Source organism: Argopecten irradians, chromosome 13, assembly GCF_041381155.1.
Source record: "Argopecten irradians isolate NY chromosome 13, Ai_NY, whole genome shotgun sequence".
Classification (NCBI taxonomy): domain Eukaryota; kingdom Metazoa; phylum Mollusca; class Bivalvia; order Pectinida; family Pectinidae; genus Argopecten; species Argopecten irradians.
In genome coordinates this window covers 31,467,913-31,493,192 of record NC_091146.1, presented here as the reverse complement: position 1 = coordinate 31,493,192, position 25,280 = coordinate 31,467,913, and the positions used below count along the sequence as shown (strand labels likewise).

At 35.0% G+C, this 25,280-nt stretch overlaps 2 protein-coding genes across 2 annotated transcripts; one reads left to right on the top strand and one right to left on the bottom strand.

Moving 5' to 3' along the window:
• Nucleotides 1-455: 455 nt before the first annotated feature.
• LOC138305812 (platelet glycoprotein Ib alpha chain-like) lies at nt 456-3,784 on the bottom strand. Its single transcript, XM_069246077.1, has 2 exons — nt 3,369-3,784; nt 456-507 (listed from the first exon to the last, which is right to left on the bottom strand). The coding sequence occupies exons 1-2, from the start codon at nt 3,782-3,784 to the stop codon at nt 456-458; spliced, it is 468 nt and encodes a 155-aa protein (XP_069102178.1).
• A 589-nt stretch (nt 3,785-4,373) lies between these two features.
• On the top strand, nt 4,374-23,497 carry LOC138305811 (signal peptide peptidase-like 2B). The gene is made up of 16 exons (XM_069246076.1): nt 4,374-4,484; nt 6,537-6,659; nt 7,857-8,039; nt 9,288-9,470; nt 9,878-9,964; nt 10,418-10,560; nt 11,566-11,750; nt 13,876-13,969; nt 14,533-14,646; nt 14,967-15,048; nt 16,423-16,497; nt 17,052-17,111; nt 17,918-18,017; nt 18,927-19,004; nt 20,299-20,456; nt 21,734-23,497. The coding sequence occupies exons 1-16, from the start codon at nt 4,419-4,421 to the stop codon at nt 21,875-21,877; spliced, it is 1,875 nt and encodes a 624-aa protein (XP_069102177.1). The 5' UTR covers nt 4,374-4,418; the 3' UTR covers nt 21,878-23,497.
• Nucleotides 23,498-25,280: the final 1,783 nt, after the last annotated feature.

Sequence of the window (25,280 nt, the reverse complement as noted above, 5' to 3'; positions counted from 1 at the left end):
AAGAATATCAGATCTCCACCAAAAGGCCAAATTACAGTATATATGCTAAATACATGTAACAGATCAGAAAAATCACTATATTTGGAAGTAAAAACACAATCACGTGATCATTACTTACCCATGAGCCACAGCCATTTTTCGGCCAATGGCATGAATGAGGTATAACCACGTGGTATGTATTACAATGTTTTTACTACAAACAAAAATCCATGTCATAATGAGGAAAAACGGTATAAAGCTAGTATATTAATAATCCGAAATAAAAGGCCAAAATAAATTCAAAGTAAAATCAAAATCATTTTCATTTCCATGTTTTTTTCCATTTCCAAAGGTGGGAAACAAATTGATCATGAATTTCAAAAATATATGTTTACATCTATCTTTTCGCGTTTGTTATATAAAGGCATAACATTTTTTCTTACGGTCTTAATGGCCATGTACAATTAATTATTGGTTCAATCGTTTGGGATAAAAATCCTCCCGGAACGTGGTTTTACCTCCAAAAGTCTGGAACCACATGGAATTTCATAAATAAATATTTACATCTATTTTTTGTAGTAAAATCGTGATAAAAAAAACAAGTGACGTGCTGTAACCCATACCAATCACAGGGGACTGAAACATGTTTGTATCATGTATAACTTATACCCATCACAGGGGACTGTAGCATGTAAACTTGTCTCCTTTATAACCCATACCAATCACAGGGGACTGTAGCATGTTTGTCTCCTATATACCCCATACCAATCACAGGGGACTGTGATGTACATATTCGCCTCGACTGAAACTATAATAGGAGAATGGATATTTCCTATTTTTAATAATCCATCCTCAATACTCCAGGGGTTCTGATCACTTACTTTCTCTACACCACTGGACTATCTCAAGGCAAAACTGAAGGCATCTCAGGGGAACAAATCTGAACCAATCACATGTCTGCAAAGATTTCCTTTGAAGCCTACAGAGAGAAAGACGCCCAACTTCAAAGCCACGCAGTCAACAACAGTGTACCGTTTTACTGCTCATTTGATGTACATCAAAGGAATAATTTACCTGTTCTGTTATTTTGCCTCCAGTTTTACTATGAGGCTGTCCAGGGGTGGATATAACGTCAGTGATAGTAACCCCAGGAATATTGATAATGATCAATGAACTATTGCTTGTAATTGTATGAGACACCGTGAGACAGGGGGAGATAACTCGTGCGACCTTACCCTTCATCGCGGCATGAAAACCTCTCAAACACTATTACATGAAAATACCATGTGCATGATATTAAAACAATAACACTAGTCTTCATTTTCAAGTCGATAACACTAATTGAATCAGAGACTCGCCTTCAAAGTGGTCGACATAAAAATATACAATATTTACAACATGAAATACATTACAGACAACAGGAGCGTAGGAAGCGGGGGGCAATTGCCCCCCCCCCCCCCCCGTTCGCCAGGACTGGGGGGAGGCAAACATGTCCTTTTGCCCCCCCCCCCCCCCGCCGGGTGAAATGTCCTAAAAATGCACATTTGAAAGAAAAAAGGACCATCATGCACATTTTGAAAAATTTTCCACTGCGCGGCGCATTTCCTAAAACGTTTAAGCACGCTATGTTGAAACCTTTAATAATGGAAAGTCGATACACACGAACTAGACTAAATATGTCCATTAAGGGATTATACTATTTCAACAAATGCTTCTTAAAAGATTGATTTGCTTATATGTCTTAGCAAGACAATAAATTCTTTATTATTTTGAGTTATATAACAATGTGCCAATGGTGTACATACATGTATGAATCCGGTATGATCAGATCGAGCTGGTATGACGACTCTCACAATTATCATTTCTAAATGCAGATAACTTTAAATCAAGAAATTACCGTGTTAAGAACGCTTTAAAATCATCAAAATACATTGTAAAACTCATCTCAGCCATTCCAAATCGTATTATATATTTTTCTGGGGAGACCCCCCGGACCCCAATTCTAAATCGTATTTTTCCCCGGGGAGACCCTCGTATCCTCCAAAGACCAAAATCTCGCGCCTTTGTAGCTCGCAAATTCAACAAAATGCATTGTAAACTCATCTCGCTATTATTAATCGTACAATTTTTTTTCCCCGGGAGACCCTCGGATCCCCCATACACCAAAATCTCGCGCCTTAGGCGCTTGCAAAATCATCAAAATACATCGTAAAAAAAAATTGCGTATTCATTACATTACATTGATTTCCTGTGTGTGACGCCACTGTCTTTAGAAGTGTACAAGGATTATACGTAATCCCCCCTCCCCCCAATTACGTTTCATCTTTCTACGCCACTGGACAATACATATTACATCGTTATTATTTTGTAACATTAACCATAGAGCTTGGTCGTTTTCGATTATACGGTTTGACTGGTTGGACGTAGTTGTTCGTTTATGAATCAAAAACGGGCCTGGAGATTTTATATATGGTTTTCAGACGAGGCCTGTATAAAAAAACTGCAGGTCTGTCAGGATTAATGCATGAAATGATGACGTAACAAAAGGTCGAACCGGTTGTTCCAAATAAACGAAAATGGTCCTAGATCGCATAATTTTCATAAGAGCCATTCAATACATAAATTACTAAGAGACGGTAGATATAAACATAGACTTAACATTTTATCCGAATACTATATACTGTAAAAGATATACACATACATGTACATATGAAAATTATCAATAATCTATTTCAATTATATGAATTAAAAATATATTTTTCATAGATTATCTATATTTAGAGTATGTCTTGTAATAAGTACTAACATACTTAAAAATATCTATGTTTTCGGCAAATTACTAACAGATGCTTCACCGCCGACAGAGCATAAACGATGTTCATCATTTGAGCAATAATTTCTGTTTAATCGTGTATATATATGTCAAATTAGCACAAATAGTAATACAAAATAATTTATTTTGCCTTTAGTGCATGCGCAATCAGTAGTTCATTCCATATAGGACATAGTGCCACGGATTTTTTTTAAATTATTTTCAATATTTTTATCTCGAAGTAAAATTAGGACCTCAAACTTTTAAAATGTGGTAATGGTGCATAGAAAGTAACTTTCGTTTGCTCCTGTTTTTTATAGAGAAAAAAATACCATTTGTCAGCGGTGGAGCATCTTTAAAATATAAAATTCGTTTCTATTGCATTATCAAATAGTCGCAGTATCTTAATGATGCGCTTTATGAAATTTAAAAGCATGCGTTATCCGTCAACGAAGTATGGCACTATTAATGCTGTCCTATATGAAATGAACAAAAGAGTGATATACATACAAGTATGTATATATATATATAAATGTAGCATGCAAAAGGTTCCGGGTAGGGTGTGGCCTTATATGACTTCGTCTTGGCTTTACTGAGGGTGGGGGTGACCCTGGCTTTGTTGAGGGTGGGGATGATCCTGGGTTTACTGGGGGTAGGGGTGACACTGAGTTTACTGGGGGTAGGGGTGATCCTGGGTTTACTGGTGGTAGGGATGATCCTGGGTTTACTGGGGGTAGGGGTGATCCTGGGTTTACTGGTGGTAGGGGTGATCCTGGGTTTACTGGGGGTAGGGGTGATCCTGGGTTTACTAGGGGTAGGGGTGATCCTGGGTTTACTAGGGGTAGGGGTGACCCTGGGTTTACTGGGGGTGGGGGTGACCCTGGGTTTACAGAGGGTGGGGGTGATCCTGGGTTTACTGAGGATGGGTGTGATCCTGGGTGATGAACAGAACACACCAATCGATGTATCCTTGACAAGTCCTGCTGGAAGCATTGTGCTATGTGTGATAATGATGCGTGTTTTGGGAGACTGCGGTACGTTTGGTAACATTTGTCCTTCGTATATTGCTATCTCACTGAAACACGCTGTCCAAAACATAAAGCAGTACTTCCTTTTTCCGTTATGGTAAATGTTGAGCAGGAGGAGAAACTACCATTTATAATCATTATAGGCTCGACTAGTACGACTAACGCGCACCTTTGGCTATGTTAGAACACCAAATGTATGTTACACCAATTCATGTAAAAACATGACAACCAATGCTTGAATAAAACAAACTCAGGTCCGTATGAAGAACAAATTAGAAAATATTCTGTGGTAATATTATGGTGAAGTAATGTCCTATCTGTATTGAACTAGATTATAAACTACATGATACAAATTCTGTTGCCTAACAATTTCTTCATTAGTATTTGTATATACAATGAACAGAGATTCTTATATATATTATAGTTTATAAGATATAAATATATAAAATTACTGTTTGTTAGAAATTAGAAATTCGCGCCAGGTTCCTCTGATCAAATATATTATATATTAGCTGATAGTCCGGATTATATTTTCCGGCTTTCGTTTCCAGTACTACAAATTCAAGCGGCCGAATCGTGATCACTGAAACGTTTTAAAAATGACTAGGGCCGAAATGGCCTCGAACAAGATGTTTTACTTTATTCTGCTGTCCGCTATTTGCTTGGTAAGATACTGAAATGGTTTAAGTTACTTTTTATTGTTTTACATTTGCCGTTGAAGTGACTCTTTTATACCCGATATCGTACATTTTTCATTGGTTCTTTCGATTGACGTGACAACAAAAACCTTGACAGTTGTCACAGAAATGTTTACTTTCACTTTTAGACGTTCAGTGATTTTCATGCCGCTTGAATTTAGATATTATTTGTTATATAGTCAGTTATTGATCCCCTATAAAGGCATAGAGGGTCAGTAAGATTTTTAGGGGGCGAGGGCGTAGCCCGAGCTTCCTACAATGTACATGTATACTTCTTACTGACCCTCTATGCCTTGATAGGGGGTCAGTAACAACGACTATATAACGAATTTATCGCATCGAGGACAATTAATTTGTTTGATTAATTCTTTGTTTCCTATTTGTTTGGTCCAGAATATGAAATCAAACTTAAATCATTCTGGGGAATGATAACAAACAATCGACACTTTTAAAACACTTGGCCTACTTCAGTAGGCTATACATTTATTTATTCATTTATTTATTTCAAGAATTTTCAAATATACTGCATAAGGAACCTGCAGAATAATACTGAATAATTCATAAATCAACAATAATTTCGACATTTCTATGTACACAGAAGGCCTACCTCAATACGACACCAGACCGTCTGTAGACACAAACATCCATCTAACATTTTAAGCATGCGCTATCTCCATCATCGGTGCATTCTCTCTGATATAATCTCTGAAAAGTTATGCCGATAAATTGATTGTAGAGTGAGGATTGATATGATCTACAGGTACGAACACCTCCATTTGTTTATAATCGCAGTCTAGAAAACAATTAAATTGTTACATTTGACTTTTGCCGCATCATCAACATTCAATTAACTGGCGTAGGGGAAGCAACTTGTATTTAAAAAAATGCATTTCATTAATTTGGAGTATTAAAATTATTAAAAAAAATTTTACACAAAAAATAACAAGTAATATATAGCTTTACGGTAATGAAGTGGTATGTTTAGTTGTAGAGAATGTGTTTAAATTTTGAAGCGAGGGCAACAGCCGCCATATTGCACCATAATAAAATTTACTGACCCCCTATAAAGTGTTAGAGGGTCACTACGTGACGGCTTTCCGCCAATCATTTGGGGACACTTCTGTTCGAGGTGCGATAAAATGGAATATTAGGTAAATCTATTTGAGAATGCAGCAGTTATACATGGTAGTTAATCATGCTCGGTGATTTGTTTGTGTTTGTTAACTTATATTGAATTCAAGATGTTGGGTACACTCCCGCATATCATCTGTAGTAATGAGCCCAGCATTAGGTCCAAGATCTAGAGTAATAGTCATTTTACACCAATTGAGATTTTTATCAGTGATGGTGCCATCAAGGATTCATAAAAAAGAAGGATTTGTTACTTTCTCTTTACACAATTAAACTCAAGATGTCTATGAACCACGAATAAAAACCATTTTTCTCAACAAATACTTTGCATTTAGTTCGTTATGACGTTACACATTATTGTGGATATTTAATAGAAAGCTTGCACTGTATTGCTTTCTGCTTCAACAGTAGCTATACATACACATATGTGTGGATTGCCATCCCGGTTACTTTAGAGGTTCCAATCACTTACAATCTCTACACCCCTGGACTATCTCATAGTAAAACTGAAGGCAGCTAAGATAAAAAAATCTGAACCAATCATATAGTCTAGCAAAAATTTACTTTGGTGACTACAGAAAAAGCAAAGCCCAACTTCAAAGCCACACAGTCAACAACAGTGTACAGTTATACAGCTCTTTTGATGTTCATTAAAGAACTACATTACCTGTTCTGTTCTGTTGCCTTCAGTTTTATTATGTGATAGTCCAGGGGTGTAGAGATCGTAAGTACAGAACTCCTTGGGTATCGAGGATGGTAGATCGCAGACTGCACTCAATCCTTGTGAGGCTGACACTAATACATGTATTGTTCTAACCAGCCATAGAAAATAAATTGTAATTTGTGATTTTGATTTGTGAGTGTTTCATATTGATTTGATTTGTACAGTGTTCAGCTGACCTTGGAGTTGTGTATGTGAGGCCAACCGGTTCAGGAGAGGAATGGCAGGACCATTACTGTATCAACTACAACCCACAGTTCCACAAGTTACCTCACGACAGGGAACAAGCGGTAAATAGTCTGAATGTTTGTTAAGTTTGGGTTAGCTCCCCTTAGCATCCAAACTAATTTTTAAGTTGACAATATAATTTCAAAATCTAATTGTTTTTAAAATTTTAGGTTTTCAAAAATTACATTGGTTACCAAAGGAGTAGATATGATAGGACCAGTATTTGGCCTTAATTTTTCAGGCCGAAAAATATTAACTCTGATCCCCATCAATTTCATATCAATAAATACTCTCATACTTGCCATTCATCAAAACATAATTTTTTATAACCATGTACACGATGTGTCCCACCTATGACGTCATCAAATTGATGATTTTCCTCTTCTCGCCTGCTAGAAATTCATCATCTTTAGGCTAGAAATGGCTTGAAATGGATTTGGCCGCCACCTTGGAGCAACTTTATATTTTGCATGGATATGCGTAAATACACGATACACAACATGTGAAAATCTCTTTCTGCTCCACGAAGGCAGCCACATTCATTTTTAGAGAAAACCACTCAAAAAATATGATTTTTCAAGGATTTTTGTGAAAAATGGCAGGAAACTGCATGTTGATGACGTCATAGTGAACATAATTGGCACATGCGGGATATTTTCGAGATGTAATGTGTTAGCAAATGTATTCAGCTGTTATATGGCAAAATATGTTGTTCTTTACTGGAGAATTAATTTTGAGGCCATATTCGAGTCTTAACGTACCTTCTCCTTTGGGTAAGCTCCCCGTAGCAATCAAACTAATATTTAGGTTAAAGATGCTCCACCGCCGACAGACCATAAATGATGCTCATCATTTGAACAGCAATTGATGTTTAATCGTGTATATATATGTCTAATTAACACAACAATGATATGAAATAATTGATTTTGCTTTTGGTGCATGCACAGTCAGAGCTTCATTTTATATAGAACATAATGCCACGGAATTTTTTCGGGATGCAATTAATTATTTGTAATATTTTTATCTTGAAGTAAAATTAGAAGCTCAAACTTTCCAATGATGGTAATGGTGTAAAGTAAGTAACTTTTGTGATTGAAGAGAAATACCAAATTCTCTGATCCTGTTTTTGATAGTGCAAAAAATACCATTTGTCAGCATTCAATAATCCACCTCTTTGAACTTAAATTTATCACATCAATTAAAGCTTTTCACTTGAGTGCTTTCAGTACTTTGATAATTTGTTGTGATGATTGTTACAGACCATACACAGCCTGTTAGACCTTAGTTCTGATCTGGGATGTTTAGAAAGCCACGCTTACGACAACGTTCAGGCTGACAACCGTGTTGTGGCGATCGCTCGTGGAAATTGTACCTTTTCCGAAAAAGCTGTCATGGCACAGAAACACAAATCGTCATCCATTTTGATTGTCTCTGAAGATGTGGTAAGTTAGAGCGATGGAAAACATTTTCAATTTCAAAAGCAATAATGTCTTAATTAGTGAGAAACAGTGACTGAAATCAGGTTCATTTTCAAAAAACAATACAATATTTGCTGTAATTAGCAAATAACAGTGATGAAAATTAGGTTCATTTTCAAAATCAATACTGTATTTGCAGTAATTAACGAGTTCAGTAGATATGATAGGACCAGTATTTGGCCTTAATTTTTCAGGCCGAAAAATATTAACTCTGATCCCCATCAATTTCATATCAATAAATACTCTCATACTTGCCATTCATCAAAACATAATTTTTTATAACCATGTACACGATGTGTCCCACCTATGACGTCATCAAATTGATGATTTTCCTCTTCTCGCCTGCTAGAAATTCATCATCTCTTAGGCTAGAAATGGCTTGAAATGGATTTGGCCGCCACCTTGGAGCAACTTTATATTTTGCATGGATATGCGTAAATACACGATACACAACATGTGAAAATCTCTTTCTGCTCACGAAGGCGTTTCATTTTTAGAGAAAACCACTCAAAAAATATGATTTTTCAAGGATTTTTGTGAAAATGGCAGAAACTGCATGTTGTGACGTCATAAGGTGAACATAATTGGCACATGCGGGATATTTTCGAGATGTAATGTGTTAGCAAATGTATTCAGCTGTTATATGGCAAAATATGTTGTTTTTTACTGGCTAATTAATTTTGAGGCCATATACAAGTCTTAACGTACCTTCTCCTTTGGGTAAGCTCCCCGTAGCAATCAAACTAATATTTAGGTTAAAGATGTTCCACCGCCGACAGACCATAAATGATGCATGCTCATCATTTGAACAACAATTGATGTTTAATCGTGTATATATATGTCTAATTAACACAACAATGATATGAAATAATTGATTTTGCTTTTGGTGCATGCACAGTCAGAGCTTCATTTTATATAGAACATAATGCCATGGAATTTTTTCGGGATGCAATTAATTATTTGTAATATTTTTATCTTGAAGTAAAATTAGAAGCTAAAACTTTCCAATGATGGTAATGGTGTAAAGTAAGTAACTTTTGTGATTGAAGAGAAATACCAAATTCTCTTATCCTGTTTTTGATAGTGCAAAAAATACCATTTGTCAGCATTCAATAATCCACCTCTTTGAACTTAAATTTATCACATCAATTAAAGCTTTTATCACTTGAGTGCTTTCAGTACTTTGATAATTTGTTGTGATGATTGTTACAGACCATACACAGCCTGTTAGACCTTAGTTCTGATCTGGGATGTTTAGAAAGCCACGCTTACGACAACGTTCAGGCTGACAACCGTGTTGTGGCGATCGCTCGTGGAAATTGTACCTTTTCCGAAAAAGCTGTCATGGCACAGAAACACAAATCGTCATCCATTTTGATTGTCTCTGAAGATGTGGTAAGTTAGAGCGATGGAAAACATTTTCAATTTCAAAAGCAATAATGTCTTAATTAGTGAGAAACAGTGACTGAAATCAGGTTCATTTTCAAAAATCAATACAATATTTGCTGTAATTAGCAAATAACAGTGATGAAAATTAGGTTCATTTTCAAAATCAATACTGTATTTGCAGTAATTAACGAGTCAAAATGGAAATCATATTCATTTTCAAAGTCGTTACTATAATTTACTGTGATTAGCGAATAACATAGAAATATTTGTGCTAAAACATAATTTGCTCAATTGGCTTAACTGGCATAAATTTTCCCCCTCGCGTAAATTTCCTCGTTTATAGCAACTAAACCAGCATTGTTGTTTTTCTGTTTCAGTACTTTCAGTACTTTGATTTTTTTGTTTCTTTGTAGCTGGTTCCTATAGGCAACAGGACAGAGTATAACTTTATAAACATTACAGTTGCCAGTATACAGACCAAGGACTTCAAACAAATACAGGTACAAGCGGTGTCCAAAAGAGTAACTTTCAATTCTCAAAATGCAAGATTTTTAGCTCACCATTTGATGATGGTGGGCTTTTCAATCGAGAGTCTTCCATGGTCCTTCCCTTCATCCATAATAATACTTGTAATTGCAATTTCTCTAAAAGTATTGAAGAGATCTTTCTCAAATTTCATCTGTATTAATTTTGTTACTTGCATTGACTGACGAAGAAAGTTAATCTTGTGTCAATGATACATGATCTGCTTCCCAGTTCACTTCATTTGCACGAGATTAACTTTCTTCATCAGTCAATATATATACAAGCAACAAAATTGACGATCATTCATTAAATGCATGCATATATTTTACTTCAATCTAATAATAAATATACTCAATATATATTAATGAAATTTTTATTTTCAATATTTTTTCTGTATAATACTTTTGATCTTGTTGTTTTTTCCCCAGAATTTAGGGTCAGCGATTGAAGTTATGCTGTTTAGCCCCGGACTAAGGGATGAGTTTGATCCCTGTATGGTTGTCCTGTTTCTATTGGCTGTCGGATGTGTCACCATAGGAGGATACTGGTCCGGTCTCCGTCGTAACGAACGGTACAAAGCGAGAAAAAAACATATCTATTCTGGTTTTGTAGAATATTAGATGTGTCCCTAGACAAAATTATGTGCTCAAAGGAGCTAGACAGCATTTTCTGATCATGCTGGCACTGGTCTTTATATCCTTTCTATTCCACCTGGTCCCGATTCCTCGATCGAAACAAAAGTGCAGACTTAAGTCAGAACTTAAGTTTTTCCCCTTATGTAAAACAGTTTGACTTAAGTTTGTTACGAGATATCGGGCGTGTTACTATCACTCATCATTTCTGTCCCTGAAATATGATGAACCCTCAATAAGCCGGATATCTTTGATCCCAGCCTAAACCGTCCGAATTACGAATTTCCTGCACTGCCAATTTTGTGTTCTTAATCAATATATAACGTTATGGTAAGTCGTTCCATATCGTTACTGTCCGGACTGAGAATTTTCCGGATTATCGGCTTCCGGATTATCGGCTTCCGGATTATCGGCTTCCGGATTATCGAGGGTCCGATGTCATAATAAATCTAAAGGTTCTGATGAACCAGGTAGTTTTGTCCTTTGATATTTAAGAATTCAGAAGGAGAGTTCACAGTTTGGATATAAAATTGGGTTGTCGCTCTCTGTATTCTTTAAAGGATGTTTCTGTGGTTAGCCAGCAGTTTCACTCTTGAGTCCTGAATATCCATCAGTTTTACTATCAGACAAATTTCAGGGGTTGAGGTAATGACAGTGGTAATAACCCCTGAGGTATCAATGATGCCATTTTAACAGCTCTCTGTATTTCAATAGTATTTTAATTGCTTGATTTAAAAGTTCATCAGGATATTGCAGTTTATGGGAAGTTATATATATATGAGATCTCTATGTTTGAGAAAATATGATTCTAATAAGATATATTTTGTCATTCCATGCAAATCTTCTTTTATAGTAAACTTTAAAAGTAATTTTGCTATAGAGACTTAATTTTAATCTCCATATTCCATGTTGTATGAATGTTGTTCTGTTATTTATTAATTCAGATCTGAGAAATCACAGAAATCAAAGAGGAGGAAAAGAAAGTCTAAAAAAGGAAAGAAAGATGGTGATGATGAAGACAGCGATGAAGAAAACGACACTGTTGATTTGACGCTTCCTTCTATTATATTCTTCGTCATCATGTCGTCCACCTTCCTCATTCTGCTGTTTTTCTTTTATGATTATTTAGGTAAACTTCTGTAATTATTATACCCCTTAATTTTCTTTGCTTTTCTTTTGGGGCTGAGTGGCAAAGATGTCCCATGTATCACCACATGCCCTGCACCTCTGGGTTGCAAGGTTTAATCCCAAGTGGGGCAGTTGCCAGGTACTGACTGCTTGTCTGTGGTTTTTTCTCCGTGTATTCCTGCTTTCCTCCACCATCAAACCTGTCATATCTTTACATGACCCTGGCTGTTAATAGGACGTTAAACTAAACAAACCAACTTTGTTTGAAATTCCTATAATAAATGCTTGGTTTGGTTTATTGACACAGCGTTATTTTCAGGGGTGAAAATTTTCACAATTTTTATCAAAAAGAAAAATAATATTGAATTCTGGCATAGTTAAATTTTGTGATGCTGCTATAATAGTATGTATATTTATACATTTCTCAATCTTCTTTCAAATTAATTATTCATGTTCATGGTAGAGTGTTCCACAAAATCGGGAAAATATTTTAAAATTTTTAAAATTGTGAGCTATATGATAATATATAGTAATTCTATATACCACCCACCATTATTATGGTAATACACAAGTTTTTAATGTTACAGTATACAGTGTTAGTGTAATTATGTCTGTATTAATAGTTAACTTTATTTTTTAGTTTACATTGTGATCGTGTTGTTCTGCTTGGCGGGCGCGTGGCAGGAATATACGGAAGTTCAGTAATTCTGTATTAATAATAGTTAACTTTATTTTATAGTTTACATTGTGATCGTGTTGCTCTGCCTGGCGGGCGTGGCAGGAATATACGGAAGTTCAGTAATTCTGTATTAATAATAGTTAACTTTATTTTATAGTTTACATTGTGATCGTGTTCATTGTGATGTGTTGCTCTGCCTGGCGGGCGCGGCAGGAATATACGGATGTTCAGTAATTCTGTATTAATAATAGTTAACTTTATTTTATAGTTTACATTGTGGTCGTGTTGCTCTGCCTGGTGGGTGCGGTAGTAATATACAGAAGTTCAGTAATTCTGTATTAATAATAGTTAACTTTATTTTATAGTTTACATTGTGGTCGTATTGTTCTGCTTGGCGGGCGTGGCAGGAATATACGGATGTTCAGTAATTCTGTATTAATAATAGTTAACTTTATTTTATAGTTTACATTGTGGTCGTGTTGCTCTGCCTGGTGGGTGCGGTAGTAATATACAGAAGTTCAGTAATTCTGTATTAATAATAGTTAACTTTATTTTATAGTGTACATTGTGATCGTGTTGTTCTGCTTGGCCTGGTGGGTGCGGTAGTAATATACGGATGTTCAGTAATTCTGTATTAATAATAGTTAACTTTATTTTATAGTTTACATTGTGATCGTGTTGTTCTGCTTGGCGGGCGCGGCAGGAATATACGGATGTTCAGTAATTCTGTATTAATAATAGTTAACTTTATTTTATAGTTTACATTGTGATCGTGTTGCTCTGCTTGGCGGGTGGCGGGCGCGGCAGGAATATACGGAAGTTCAGTAATTCTGTATTAATTATCAATGACTTTATATGTTACAGTGTACATTGTGATCGTATTGTTCTGCTTGGCGGGCGCGGCAGGAATATACGGATGTTCAGTAATTCTGTATTAATAATAGTTAACTTTATTTTATAGTTTACATTGTGATCGTGTTGCTCTGCTTGGCGGGCGCGGCAGGAATATACGGATGTTCAGTAATTCTGTATTAATAATAGTTAACTTTATTTTATAGTTTACATTGTAATCGTGTTGCTCTGCCTGGTGGGTGCGGTAGTAATATACAGATGTTCAGTAATTCTGTATTAATAATAGTTAACTTTATTTTATAGTTTACATTGTGATCGTATTGTTCTGCCTGGCGGGCGCGGCAGGAATATACGGAAAGTTCAGTAATTCTGTATTAATAATAGTTAACTTTATTTTATAGTTTACATTGTGATCATGTTGCTCTGCTTGGCGGGCGCGGCAGGAATATACGGATGTTCAGTAATTCTGTATTAATAATAGTTAACTTTATTTTATAGTTTACATTGTAATCGTGTTGCTCTGCCTGGTGGGTGTGGTAGTAATATACAGATGTTTAGTAATTCTGTATTAATTATCGTTGACTTTTTGTTACAGTATACATCGTGATCGTGTTATTCTGCCTTGCGGGTGCGGCGGGACTGTACGGATGTATACAACCTCTATGGAACTTCATTCCTTTAAATACAAGGTACTAAGATCTTACAAATGTGGAGTTAATTTCTAAATCCGGTTTCTGTAAACATATTTCTATGTTACTGACCGGTAAGTGCTTTTCAAGCTTTCTTTAAAGTGCCAATTCATGTATATTTACAGCGCTAAATTATGTAAAAGGGTATTTTGGTATCGAAGCACCAAATTACGCTTATATATATCTGCAGTAATTATTCATAATTTACAGTTTTTCGCTAAAATTTTATTACATTAAAATAAATATGTGTACATGCAGTATTCAATGAAGATGCAGTCATAGACATGTGATCTGCAAATTCTGTTAGCTATATTTGATATTCTAGCAATGAAATAAGGAGAGTGTTTAGTGAACCAATTTAATAATTAATTAATTATAATTAGTTTTCATGTCACATATAATTAATCTTCATGTCACCTTACCCAAACAGTCACACAGTGTGCAAACAAAGTTTTTTATATCCTGCGGAGATTAGAAAATGGTGGCATCAGTGCTTAAATACATGTGATTCAAGCCTATGAATTTTATTAAATGTTTCGATTCCGTTGATGTTGTACTTTCAGACTCCCAGCAAACAAAGTCCCCTGTTTTTCTGATCGACCACAACTAAAGAATCTTGTTTTAGCTCTGATGTGTCTGGGAGTGTCTACTTTCTGGGGAATTCAGCGACACGAAAGGTATTCAATCCAACCAGGTTATCACGGATTCCTGGGGACCCTTCAAATCCTTTCTTATTAAGCGGGTTTCGTACTAAGTGGGTTAACATTTGTACAACAAATACAGAAATGAAACAATGTGCGACTTTGAACAACGATAAATTATTGTTTTGTTGAAAGTTGTTCATCCCCTGTGTGTGGATTATCTACTGTATCATAGTAATTTACAAAAGAAATCAAATTAAGAAATCATTGGTTTTCATATTTCAGTCTGGGGGACGGGGGTGGGGGGGGGGGGGTTTATTGGGTCACGTACAATACAATTTTTTTTACTTTTACAGTTATGCATGGGTGATTCAGGATTTTCTTGGAGTAACGTTCTGTATCAATATCCTGAGGATCATTCAGATGCCGAATCTCAAGGTACAGTGTAAAATATTGATTCGAATTCGAATGTTGAATATGTTTGTTAAATTTTTGCAAAGAAAACCTCTTTAAGTTTTGATCAATCTTTGTATAATTCAATGTTAAATATTCAGTGATTATCAAGATTAAATCACCATTATGATTTCTATTTAAAATGCAATAATTTGTTCATACTTAATCTAATATTATTAGATTGTAAAATTCCATGTGCCAAATGCCATTTAAAGGATTAATTGGCAAATCTCAGTGTTCTGAATTATACGTAACATTTTCATATTTTCATTATCAAAAGGGCTGTTCCAGTAAAACATATATGGTAGGAGGGGAAGGCACTTTGAAATTGGGAGACCCACCAATAGAAGTGATTTTCAATTTTGTTTACCCACACACATATCTATTTTTTTGTGAACGAGACCATGGCATAGAAGCGATTTAATTTCTAATTTCACTCCGATTTTTTTTTGGATTTACACATTATGATTTCTAGCATCACCGAAGAGTCCTAGGACAAAATTGCACTGTATATGGTGCAGTGAACTATTGTTTGATATGCTGCATCTACTACTAAATTTGTATAAGGGTACAATCCTCATAGAACCAGCGTAAAATCTACTAAACATACTGAAGTGTTTCACAAGCATAATGCAAAAGTAGACATCTGAACATTCACACTTAAGCTTGTGAACTACCACTTTTTCCACGACTTAATACCAGTGAATTTAAATAAAGATCTGTTATTTTGCCAAAACTAATCTATTGTTTCTCTGTATCATTGTCAAGTTTGAATGAATATAATATGTTTTAGATAAATAGTCTATCATTATTATATCAAAACACCCAGAAAATAAAATAATTGTTTTTTATTTAAAATGAACAACACATTAGATATTGTCAGAAATTAACATTTTTTCAATATTTATTTTTGTATTTTTGTAGTCAGGATGACTGAGCAACATTATAAAACACAAATTTTGCATTTTATTTTGAAAAGGTTACAAATGCTTCGGATAGACCCACCCACAGATTGATTTTATTGAAACGCCACCCTGGCACAGAAGTGATTTTATTTTGAACCCACCATAGCACATACTATTTTTTAAAGTGCCTTCCCTGGGTGCCATATATGTTTTGCTGGAACAGCCCTTAGTAACATCAACTAGCTATGGAGATATGTGTAGATTTGAGTACATTTACAAAAATAGTCACATCAACTGTTTTGATGCATTAAAATAACTGAAAACATTTTCAACTGTTAAATGTCTCATTCCTCTTGATATCACATTTTTACCTGACAAATGGAACATGACATTAAAAGGATTCCACTGTACCATGTTCTAAAGTATATATTTTGTATTTTCCATTTATTTTTAGATCTGTGGTGCTCTTCTCATAGCCTTGTTTGTGTATGATATTTTCTTCGTCTTCATCACGCCTCTCATCACTTCGGTAGGTTGGTCAAAAATCGAAAACAGTCATTAAAATCATTTATTAGGTATTGAACTGTATTTGTGGGAGTTATGGGAGTATGAATGCCAACTGGACAACGGCAAATTTAATGAAGCACTCTAGCATTTCATGTTGAATTTGCTGCAGTCCAGTTGGCATTCATTCTCCCATAATTGACAACTGAATGCAGCGGATGGCATTTCATGCACTGGTGAATGCCAACTGTGTTTGTTAAGGTTACATATAGTACATGGCATTGTAGTAATTATGTAAATTATATACTCATCATAACTATCTGTACATATTGAAAGTTTCCAGATCATTCTTTCAAATTAGTGCTTAAACAAGTAGTAATCTGTTGTAATAGATTTTTTTCAATTTACTGCAAAATACCAGTGATTATGTAAACTATAAACTCATAATAACAACACTTAGGACATTACAATTGGAGTAGAATTGTAGAATTCTTAGATTACAATTATTACATACATTACATCATGTTGTCTATAGCGTCCATTCTGTCATTTCAGAATAACAAAATTTTTATCTTTCAGTCAGGGAAAAGCATCATGGTTGACGTAGCCACAGGTGGTTCTAGTAAAACAGGGGAACAGGTCAGTATTGTTTGGTTATAAGGTTAATAAACTGTTATGTTATCAGGGAAGCAGATCAGTATTGTTCGTTTATACGGCTAACTTGGTATTTGTGTTATTTACATTATTATTTGTGGTATCTACATTATTATTATTACCTATTCATATATATTAATGGGACAATTCAGTCTAAGAGAACAATAAAATTTGTACATATATCGGAAAAAACCAGTTCTGATGGAAATTAGATCAGTCGGTTTTACTGTGATATGCCAGAAAAGCCCATGGTGGTGAAATGCGTATGAAATGTTCAAACTCGCTCGCTGGCTGCTTTTCACATTGTGGTTGAACATCTTGTATGCCGAACCCTGTCCCTTGCTCTTAGAGTAATGCTACTTTAGTTTAAAACTGCTCAAATCGCCCTGACAGTAGTGTGTTTACCTTATTAGGTGAAATGTCTTGACTAAAAAATCCTTTTATCACCTCCACAGTGGTTACGTAGTTCATTTGTTTAATGTGCGTGACTTTGGTTCAGATATGGGTACAACGTACATATTGTACCTGCGTAATCGTATTGATCAACGATTTGTAATTACAACCGTATCAATTAACATACTAAACAATGAAGTGGAATTTTTCAATACTTTATGTTATATATGCTTCATAAGAAATGTAGAACAATACATTTATGCCATATTTTGCTTCTTGGTTATGTCAAAGAATTAGCCTGAGTGAATTGTCTCTTTAAGGTGTTATCAACTTGCAAAGGGCAGATAATTCTGTAATATCAAAATAATATATTGATATAAACTATTTTCTTCTTGTAGCTACCTATGGTGTTTCAAGTCCCACGACTCACCTCGTCACCTCTAAATGTCTGTGATCTTCCCATGTCTCTCCTAGGTTTTGGTGATGTCATCATTCCAGGTAAAATATGTTAATAACCCAGAAATTCCATCTTTGCATATTACAGAATTAGCTCCCTTGTGGGTAGGTATTGATTGTTACGTCATTATTTTGTGAGCACAATTCACGTCGTTTTCTCAAAAAAATTATGACGTTATGCTCGCAAACACATGACGTCACAATCAATACCTACAAGGGCAGATAACTCTGATAATTTGCAAATACAGATACTTAAGCTTGAGGTAATTGTTGCCATATATCACTTTTAAAAGTTAAACTCAAAAATTCACTTTTGAAAAGAAATAGTGAACTTCTTAAATTCTGCAATAAATGAGACCTACATTGTATATTATTTTAGGTCTCTAAGGTCATATTCAGCATTGGAATTTTTTTACTTGTCTGACAGACAGGTGTGCTGTAAACATTCACTTGTCCGACAGCCAAATCCACTCGTCTGAGCAAGTGAAAGAGTAGATTTCTTCAGTCCTGGAAATATTGATTTGTCTCTGTCAATGGTTAGATGGGGTGTGTGTCTGTGATATGGCAAACCAGTTGCAATATGCTTTATTTTAGCACACGGTATAATCATGCTTTATCAATATACATTAAGGTAGATATAATGAAAATTGTGTTGATTTGTTACAGGGCATCTGATTGGATATAATCATTGTCTTGATATGTTACAGGGCATCTGATTGGATTTAATCATTGCATTAATTTGTTACAGGGCTTCTGATTGGATTTAATCATTTTTTGATTTGTTACAGGGCTTTTGATTGGATTTAATCATTGTCTTGATATGTTACAGGGCTTCTGATTGGATTTAATCATTGAGTTTATTTGTTACAGGGATTCTGATTGGATGTAATCATTTTTTGATTTGTTACAGGGCTTTTGATTGGATGTAATCATTTTGTTGATTTGTTACAGGGCTTCTGATTGGATTTAATCATGGCATTGACCTGAAAGTTCAAAGTAAAAAAATCTACTTTACTGCATCTGTTATAGGTAGGTAAAATTATTTACAGACTGGATTTGACAAAATAATGAATAGTGCAGCTGGTCCTGAAGTATTAAATGGAGTTGGCTAGAATTTTCTCTTCATGTATTTAGCCTTAACGACAGTAGTGATCCTTTGATATAAAGGGAAATAAGACAGTTCACAAATGTTAGACAATTATGATACCTTATCAATATATATAGTGCACATCATCAATGGTGTCCTTAATTTTGCCTCTAAAGATGGTAACTGCATTTTCACCATTTTGCTCTAAAGATGGTAACTGCATTTTAAAGATGGTAACTGCATTTTCACCATTTGCCTATTGGTAACTGCATTTACCATTTGGCCTCTAAAGATGGTAACTGCATTTTCACCATTTTGCCTCTAAAGATGGTAACTGCATTTTCACCATTTTGCCTCTAAAGATGGTAACTGCATTTTCACCATTTTGCCTCTAAAGATGGTAACTGCATTTTCACCATTTTGCCTCTAAAGATGGTAACTGCATTTTCACCATTTTGCCTCTAAAGCATTTTCACCATTTTGCCTCTAAAGATGGTAACTGCATTTTCACCATTTTGCCTCTAAAGATGGTAACTGCATTTTCACCATTTTGCCTCTAAAGTGTCAGAGAAAAATAATCAAACATTTTTTTCAGGGCCCAGTTTCACGGACATTCCTTATTACTGTAAATTTATGGAATTCTTATCTTAAAAGGGAACACAATTTCAGTGAAGGATCTTTCCTTAAAATCTGTAATACTTTCGTTTAGAGAATTTTAAGTTAAGGAATTTCTTTAATTCAAGAAATGTGTATGAAACTTGACGCAGGTGGATATGGATATCTCAACCCTTGTGAAAGAATTTGGCCGCCATGCAATTTTCAGCAAGCTTAAGCCTCGATTGGACAGACCTGTGTAATCTGACTCACAGACCTGTGTAATCTGACTGACAGACCTGTGTAATCTGACTGACAGACCTGTGTAATCTGACTGACAGACCTGTGTAATCTGACTGACAGACCTGTGTAATCTGACTGACAGACCTCAGTAATCTGACTCACAGACCTGTGTTATCTGACTGACAGACCTGTGTAATCTGACTCAAACACCTGTGTAATCTGACTCACAGACCTCTGTAAGATGACTCACAGACCAGTGTTATCTGACTCACACACCTGTGTAATCTGACTGACAGACCTGTGTAATCTGACTCACAGACCTCTGTAATCTGACTCACAGACCAGTGTTATCTGACTTGACAAACCTGTGTAATATCGTCTATATATTTATATTGACAGGATATGGTGTCGGTCTGCTATTCACCTTTGCAGCTCTCTACTTCATGGCAACTGGCCAACCAGCACTCTTGTATCTGGTGCCTTGTACACTTGTGCCGACAATGTTGATTGGTTGTTGCCGTGGAGAATTCAAACTCATGTGGAATGGTGATAAGAAGGTGAGAGATAATTTCTTTCTGGACCCAGGATCATGAAACAGTCTTAGACTTAAGTTCTTGCGAAGCCAATCAAGAATGATTTAACATTTTGTAACATCATCTGTGATATTGGTTTATTTCTAAACTTGAGACAGTTTTAGACTTAAGTCTGTTTCATGATCTTGGGACCTGGTCTAGTCAAACAAACTAAGCTTATATATGATAACAAACACATTCACATTAACAAAACGAGTCCAGAGAACCTTTAGCATGCTGGGTTGAAGAGATATAAAAAAAAATAATGTTCAAATGAATGACCCTGACCTTCATTTAGGATCAGAGAGATCAAAAATATGTTTGAAAATTCAAATGAGTTATTATGATAAACATATTTATTTTGGTATTGTCTGCATGTAGCTTCTATGGAGGGGAATAGCTCTTTTGAGGTTTGAGGTACAAATGAATGCCTTCGCTTTTTGATCAGGATCATTGGGGTCATTGATAGACCATTGGTCATTGGGGTCATGGGTCATTTTAATAGGGTCATGGATAGGTCATAGGTCATTGGGGTCATTGATAGGTCATTGTACAATATTCTGCTGTGTTTCGTAATCAGCTATTGATTTGAGAAATAAAGGTACTTGGTAGCATTTGGTACTTTAGGTTTGCGTGAAATTTAGATAATTTTAGATCATTTCAAAAAAAAAGAAAGAGAATTTTATACTGTACCAATATAGTAAAAAATGAATAATAGGTCATTGACAATTATTTGCTTGATCAAAGGAATTTCAATTTTAGAAGAGGTACCGGAGTCATACCTCAAAGGGGCCTGTATTGATATTTTGATATTTTGTCAAAAAAAGGGAATTAGACAGAAAGAAAAAATAAAAGCAATGTTAGAAAAAATTCTGTAAAATCATGTACATGTATTCCATCTTTGCATATTACAGGGTTACCTCCCTTGCTTGTAGGTATCTATTGTGATATCATTATTTTTTTGCAAAATTCACATCTTTCTCTCTGAAAAGTATGATATTACCATTTTAAACACCTGACGTCACAATCAATACCTAATTGCAAGGGCAGATAACTCTTTAATATGCAAACACAGAATAAGCATGAATATATTCATTTGAAATTTTTCATCTGAAAAAAATGATGCAGTTTTGTAAAAACAAAAATTGAAGGTTCTAGTTAGGAATTGTACATTTGTATGTTGTAAAGAATTAATATCATCAAAAATATGTTATTATTATAAATCAAGATTATTATAAATCTTTTTTTTTTTTCTTATTCAGTGCCCTAAAAAGGACGATGATCTACGTGACGATGCAACAGATAGAGTGATCCCCCCTACTGGAGCACAATCAAACACCGCCGATACAGACAGTGTACGGATCAGTATATCTAGTACCTCCAGTACGGATGAACTGCTCCATTGACTAGGTGGGGACAGGAGGGGGGAGGGCTCTGTTCTTCAAAGACCAGGGGAGGCACCGTTATTTGGGATTGGTCGAAGGTCTACAAGCTTAGAGACCAAAAACTTGCTTGGGGATAAATATAGCAACAATGAGATATATGATGTATGAGTTAACAAATTTTTTGGGTTTTTTTTTGTTTTTTGTTATATATTCTTGGAGCAGTGCAAAATTAATGCTTTTATTGTTGTGCAACTTTGTATTCATCCTTCCAAACATGCTCCACTATTTATTCATTTTTGACCAGTGCAAAATTGATACTTTCAATTCCTGCTTTACTACTTACTGTGAATCATGTGTTTATTTATATCTAACTATTTCTGTACTTTGTATTCTTTCCGGTTTCGGTCCTGGATGGAGTCATTAGTCTCTCCCCCAGAAGATATTTAGAAATGTCCGAAAACATGCAGGTTTTTTTTTGTGTTCATTTATTTAACCTAAACATTCTAAGGCTACTCCAATTATTTGGACTTACTTAGATTTTTTTTTAATTACTTAAAACCTGAGTTAAGATATTTTTTTATACATCTGTATAACAATTCAGATATGAATTTTGATATTTTCACTTGCTTTTGACCAATCGAAATGCAGCATTTACAATGAAAATATCATTTTGATTTTACGTCAATAGTTTGTGCGCAAAAATGATGTAATATTTTATGTGTAGAAAAACGATGTAATGCTCACAAAAATATTACGTAATAATGCAAGTGGAAACAACTCTGTACAATACAATGGCGGGATAAACTTTGGCAGAACTAGTAGTGATGGTCTTCTGTAAATGTTAGCGAGAAAGCAAATGTAATAAATAGAATATTCCTTGTTTCTTGATGAATACCTGTCCAGTATTATTTCAACTTGTGAGGTGGAAACTTTGATATTTTTCACGCGGGCTTCACGCTCATGAAAAATATCAAAGTTTCCACCTCATTTGATGAAATAATACTGGACAGGTATTCATCAAGAAATAAGGATATCCTCTATTTATTTCCTATACATCCTATATATATATATCCTGTTTCATCAAATACATCTATTAAAACATGTTTTCATTGAACAGGTGTTCAGCCCTTGAGAAATTTTCAAACCCTTATTTTTATGTATTATATGTATATATATATATTTTTTTTAATTTGGTATTCCTATCAAAAACCACTTTAAAAATGTTCTTTTTGTATTGTGAAATGTTCGCACATTTGTCAATTTTTAATATTAATTAGCTACAGTACCCGAAGGGTGATTCGGTGATCCGTGCAAGCGAGATCGCTCCCGCGCCGGTCCCGCTCATCAAGCGATTTAATGCTTGCTCCAGCATAGATAGGTTGTCTTACTTGTCATCATTTTCATTTCTTAACTGGTTTTTAAGATCGTGGTAATTAAATTGATCCTGAATATAGCAAAATTTTATCCTTCACCAATAAAACCACAGATCTGGTAGAACATTGTAATCAATATATATTAATGAAAACTGTCCACGGTATTCTCACAAGTGGAAAACTATGTTGGGTTGATACGTCTTTCATAAACATTTTACATGTACTGCATATCTTTGTTATGAAATAAAAAACATGATTTCAAGTCTCATTGCAGTTTTGAGTTATGAACTTCACTGTCGATGAACAATTTTAAATTTGTAATACAGTGGAACTTTTAAATTTGTAATACAGTGGAACTTGGTTAAATTGAAGTCCTTGGGGAACAGGAAATCTTGTCAAAATTATCCAGATTTCAATTTAAACAAGTTAAAAAATCAAATACTTTATTTGAACAGGGATAATAATTTCAAATTAAGCAATATTTCAATATATCTTATTTCAAATTACCGTATTCGACCCAATAAGCGCCCAGGGTGCTTAAAAAAATATAAAAATGAAAAAGTGCTAATTAGTCAAAATTATTGCAAATTTATACCGTTTTATGTAGTTTTGGTCCTTATTTATGCCTGAGCGATTGAAATTGAGGCCTCAAAAAGGAGGAGGGGGGCTTATTGGGTCGAATACGGTAAGTTGGTTCTACAACTGTATTTGCCTATGATTCAGGGATTGGTTACCATATGTAGCTCACCTAGTCCAAATGACCAGGGTCAGCTTATATGAGACCGCATATCTAAGTACTTGTTTGGTGGTATGCTTCAGTAAAACAGCACTAAAACAATGGCAAGATGACACAACATGAATAGATCACCATCTTCCCAAACATCACACACTAGACTGATGTAACACGCCACACACACGACAGGCCGTCCTAAAATGACATTGTCTGTCAATCCAACAGGTTGTAAATCCATGACTAACCAACCAAGCATCCAAATGGTCATCCTCGATACTCCAGGGGTTACTATCAATGACATCATATCTACCCCGGGACTATCTCATACTGAAACTGGAGGTAATTCAATCCTTTGATATACATCAAAAGAGCTGTATAATGTTACACTGTAGTTGACTGTGTGGCTTTGAAGATGGGCATCGCTCTCTCTGTAGTCTTCAAAGGAAATCTTTTTGGTTGGTTTAGCGTTTTTTCAGTGCTGTCTCCGGTTTTAGATAGTCCAGTGGTGGATATAACAACAGTGATAGTAACCCTTGGAGTATCAAGGATGGAGGATATAACGTCAGTGATAGTTACCCCAGAGTATTGGGAGTGGTGGAAGTGGTGGACATAATGACAGTGATAGTAACCCCTGGAGTATCGAGGATGGAGGATATAATGACAGTGATAGTAACCCCTGGAGATCTAGGGTAGTGGATATAACGTCAGTGATAGTAACCCCTGGAGTCTCTAGGATGCCAAATGGTGAACAGTTGGATGTGCATCAAGTATCAAACTTCGCCATCTCATGTATATTTGTATGAATCCACACAAATCTAAAAAAAAACTGGAAGTCTGCTTTCTCTTTTTTTTTCACAAAAAATTGCATTTAATGATAAAATATATGGTATACATGCGATGGTGAGAATCGGTACCCAGCAAGATATGGTCAAAAACCAGTGTAGAATTGATAGAAGTAATAAAGGACATGGTGACATGGTTAGAATTTATATTGTCTAATTACATTGATAAAAAACATTAAATTTGATGAGATGAATTGAAACATTTCTTGTATATTTGCCTCAATACTTCAGAAATGAAAGTTAAAAGTAAATTTTAATACTGGTATTTACAGGATTCCAATTTTTAAGTAATTTTAAAAAGAATGAGTGAGACAACCATATATTTAATTGTATTCAATCTTGATGGACATCACAATGAATTACATAAATATATTGCCTTATTTTGAGGGCACTATGGTCTTATAGTGTTGTCTTGGGATGGCATAATACTGCAGACTCCGGTTCTGGTACTTTGCCATCCGAAGACATTACTAGAA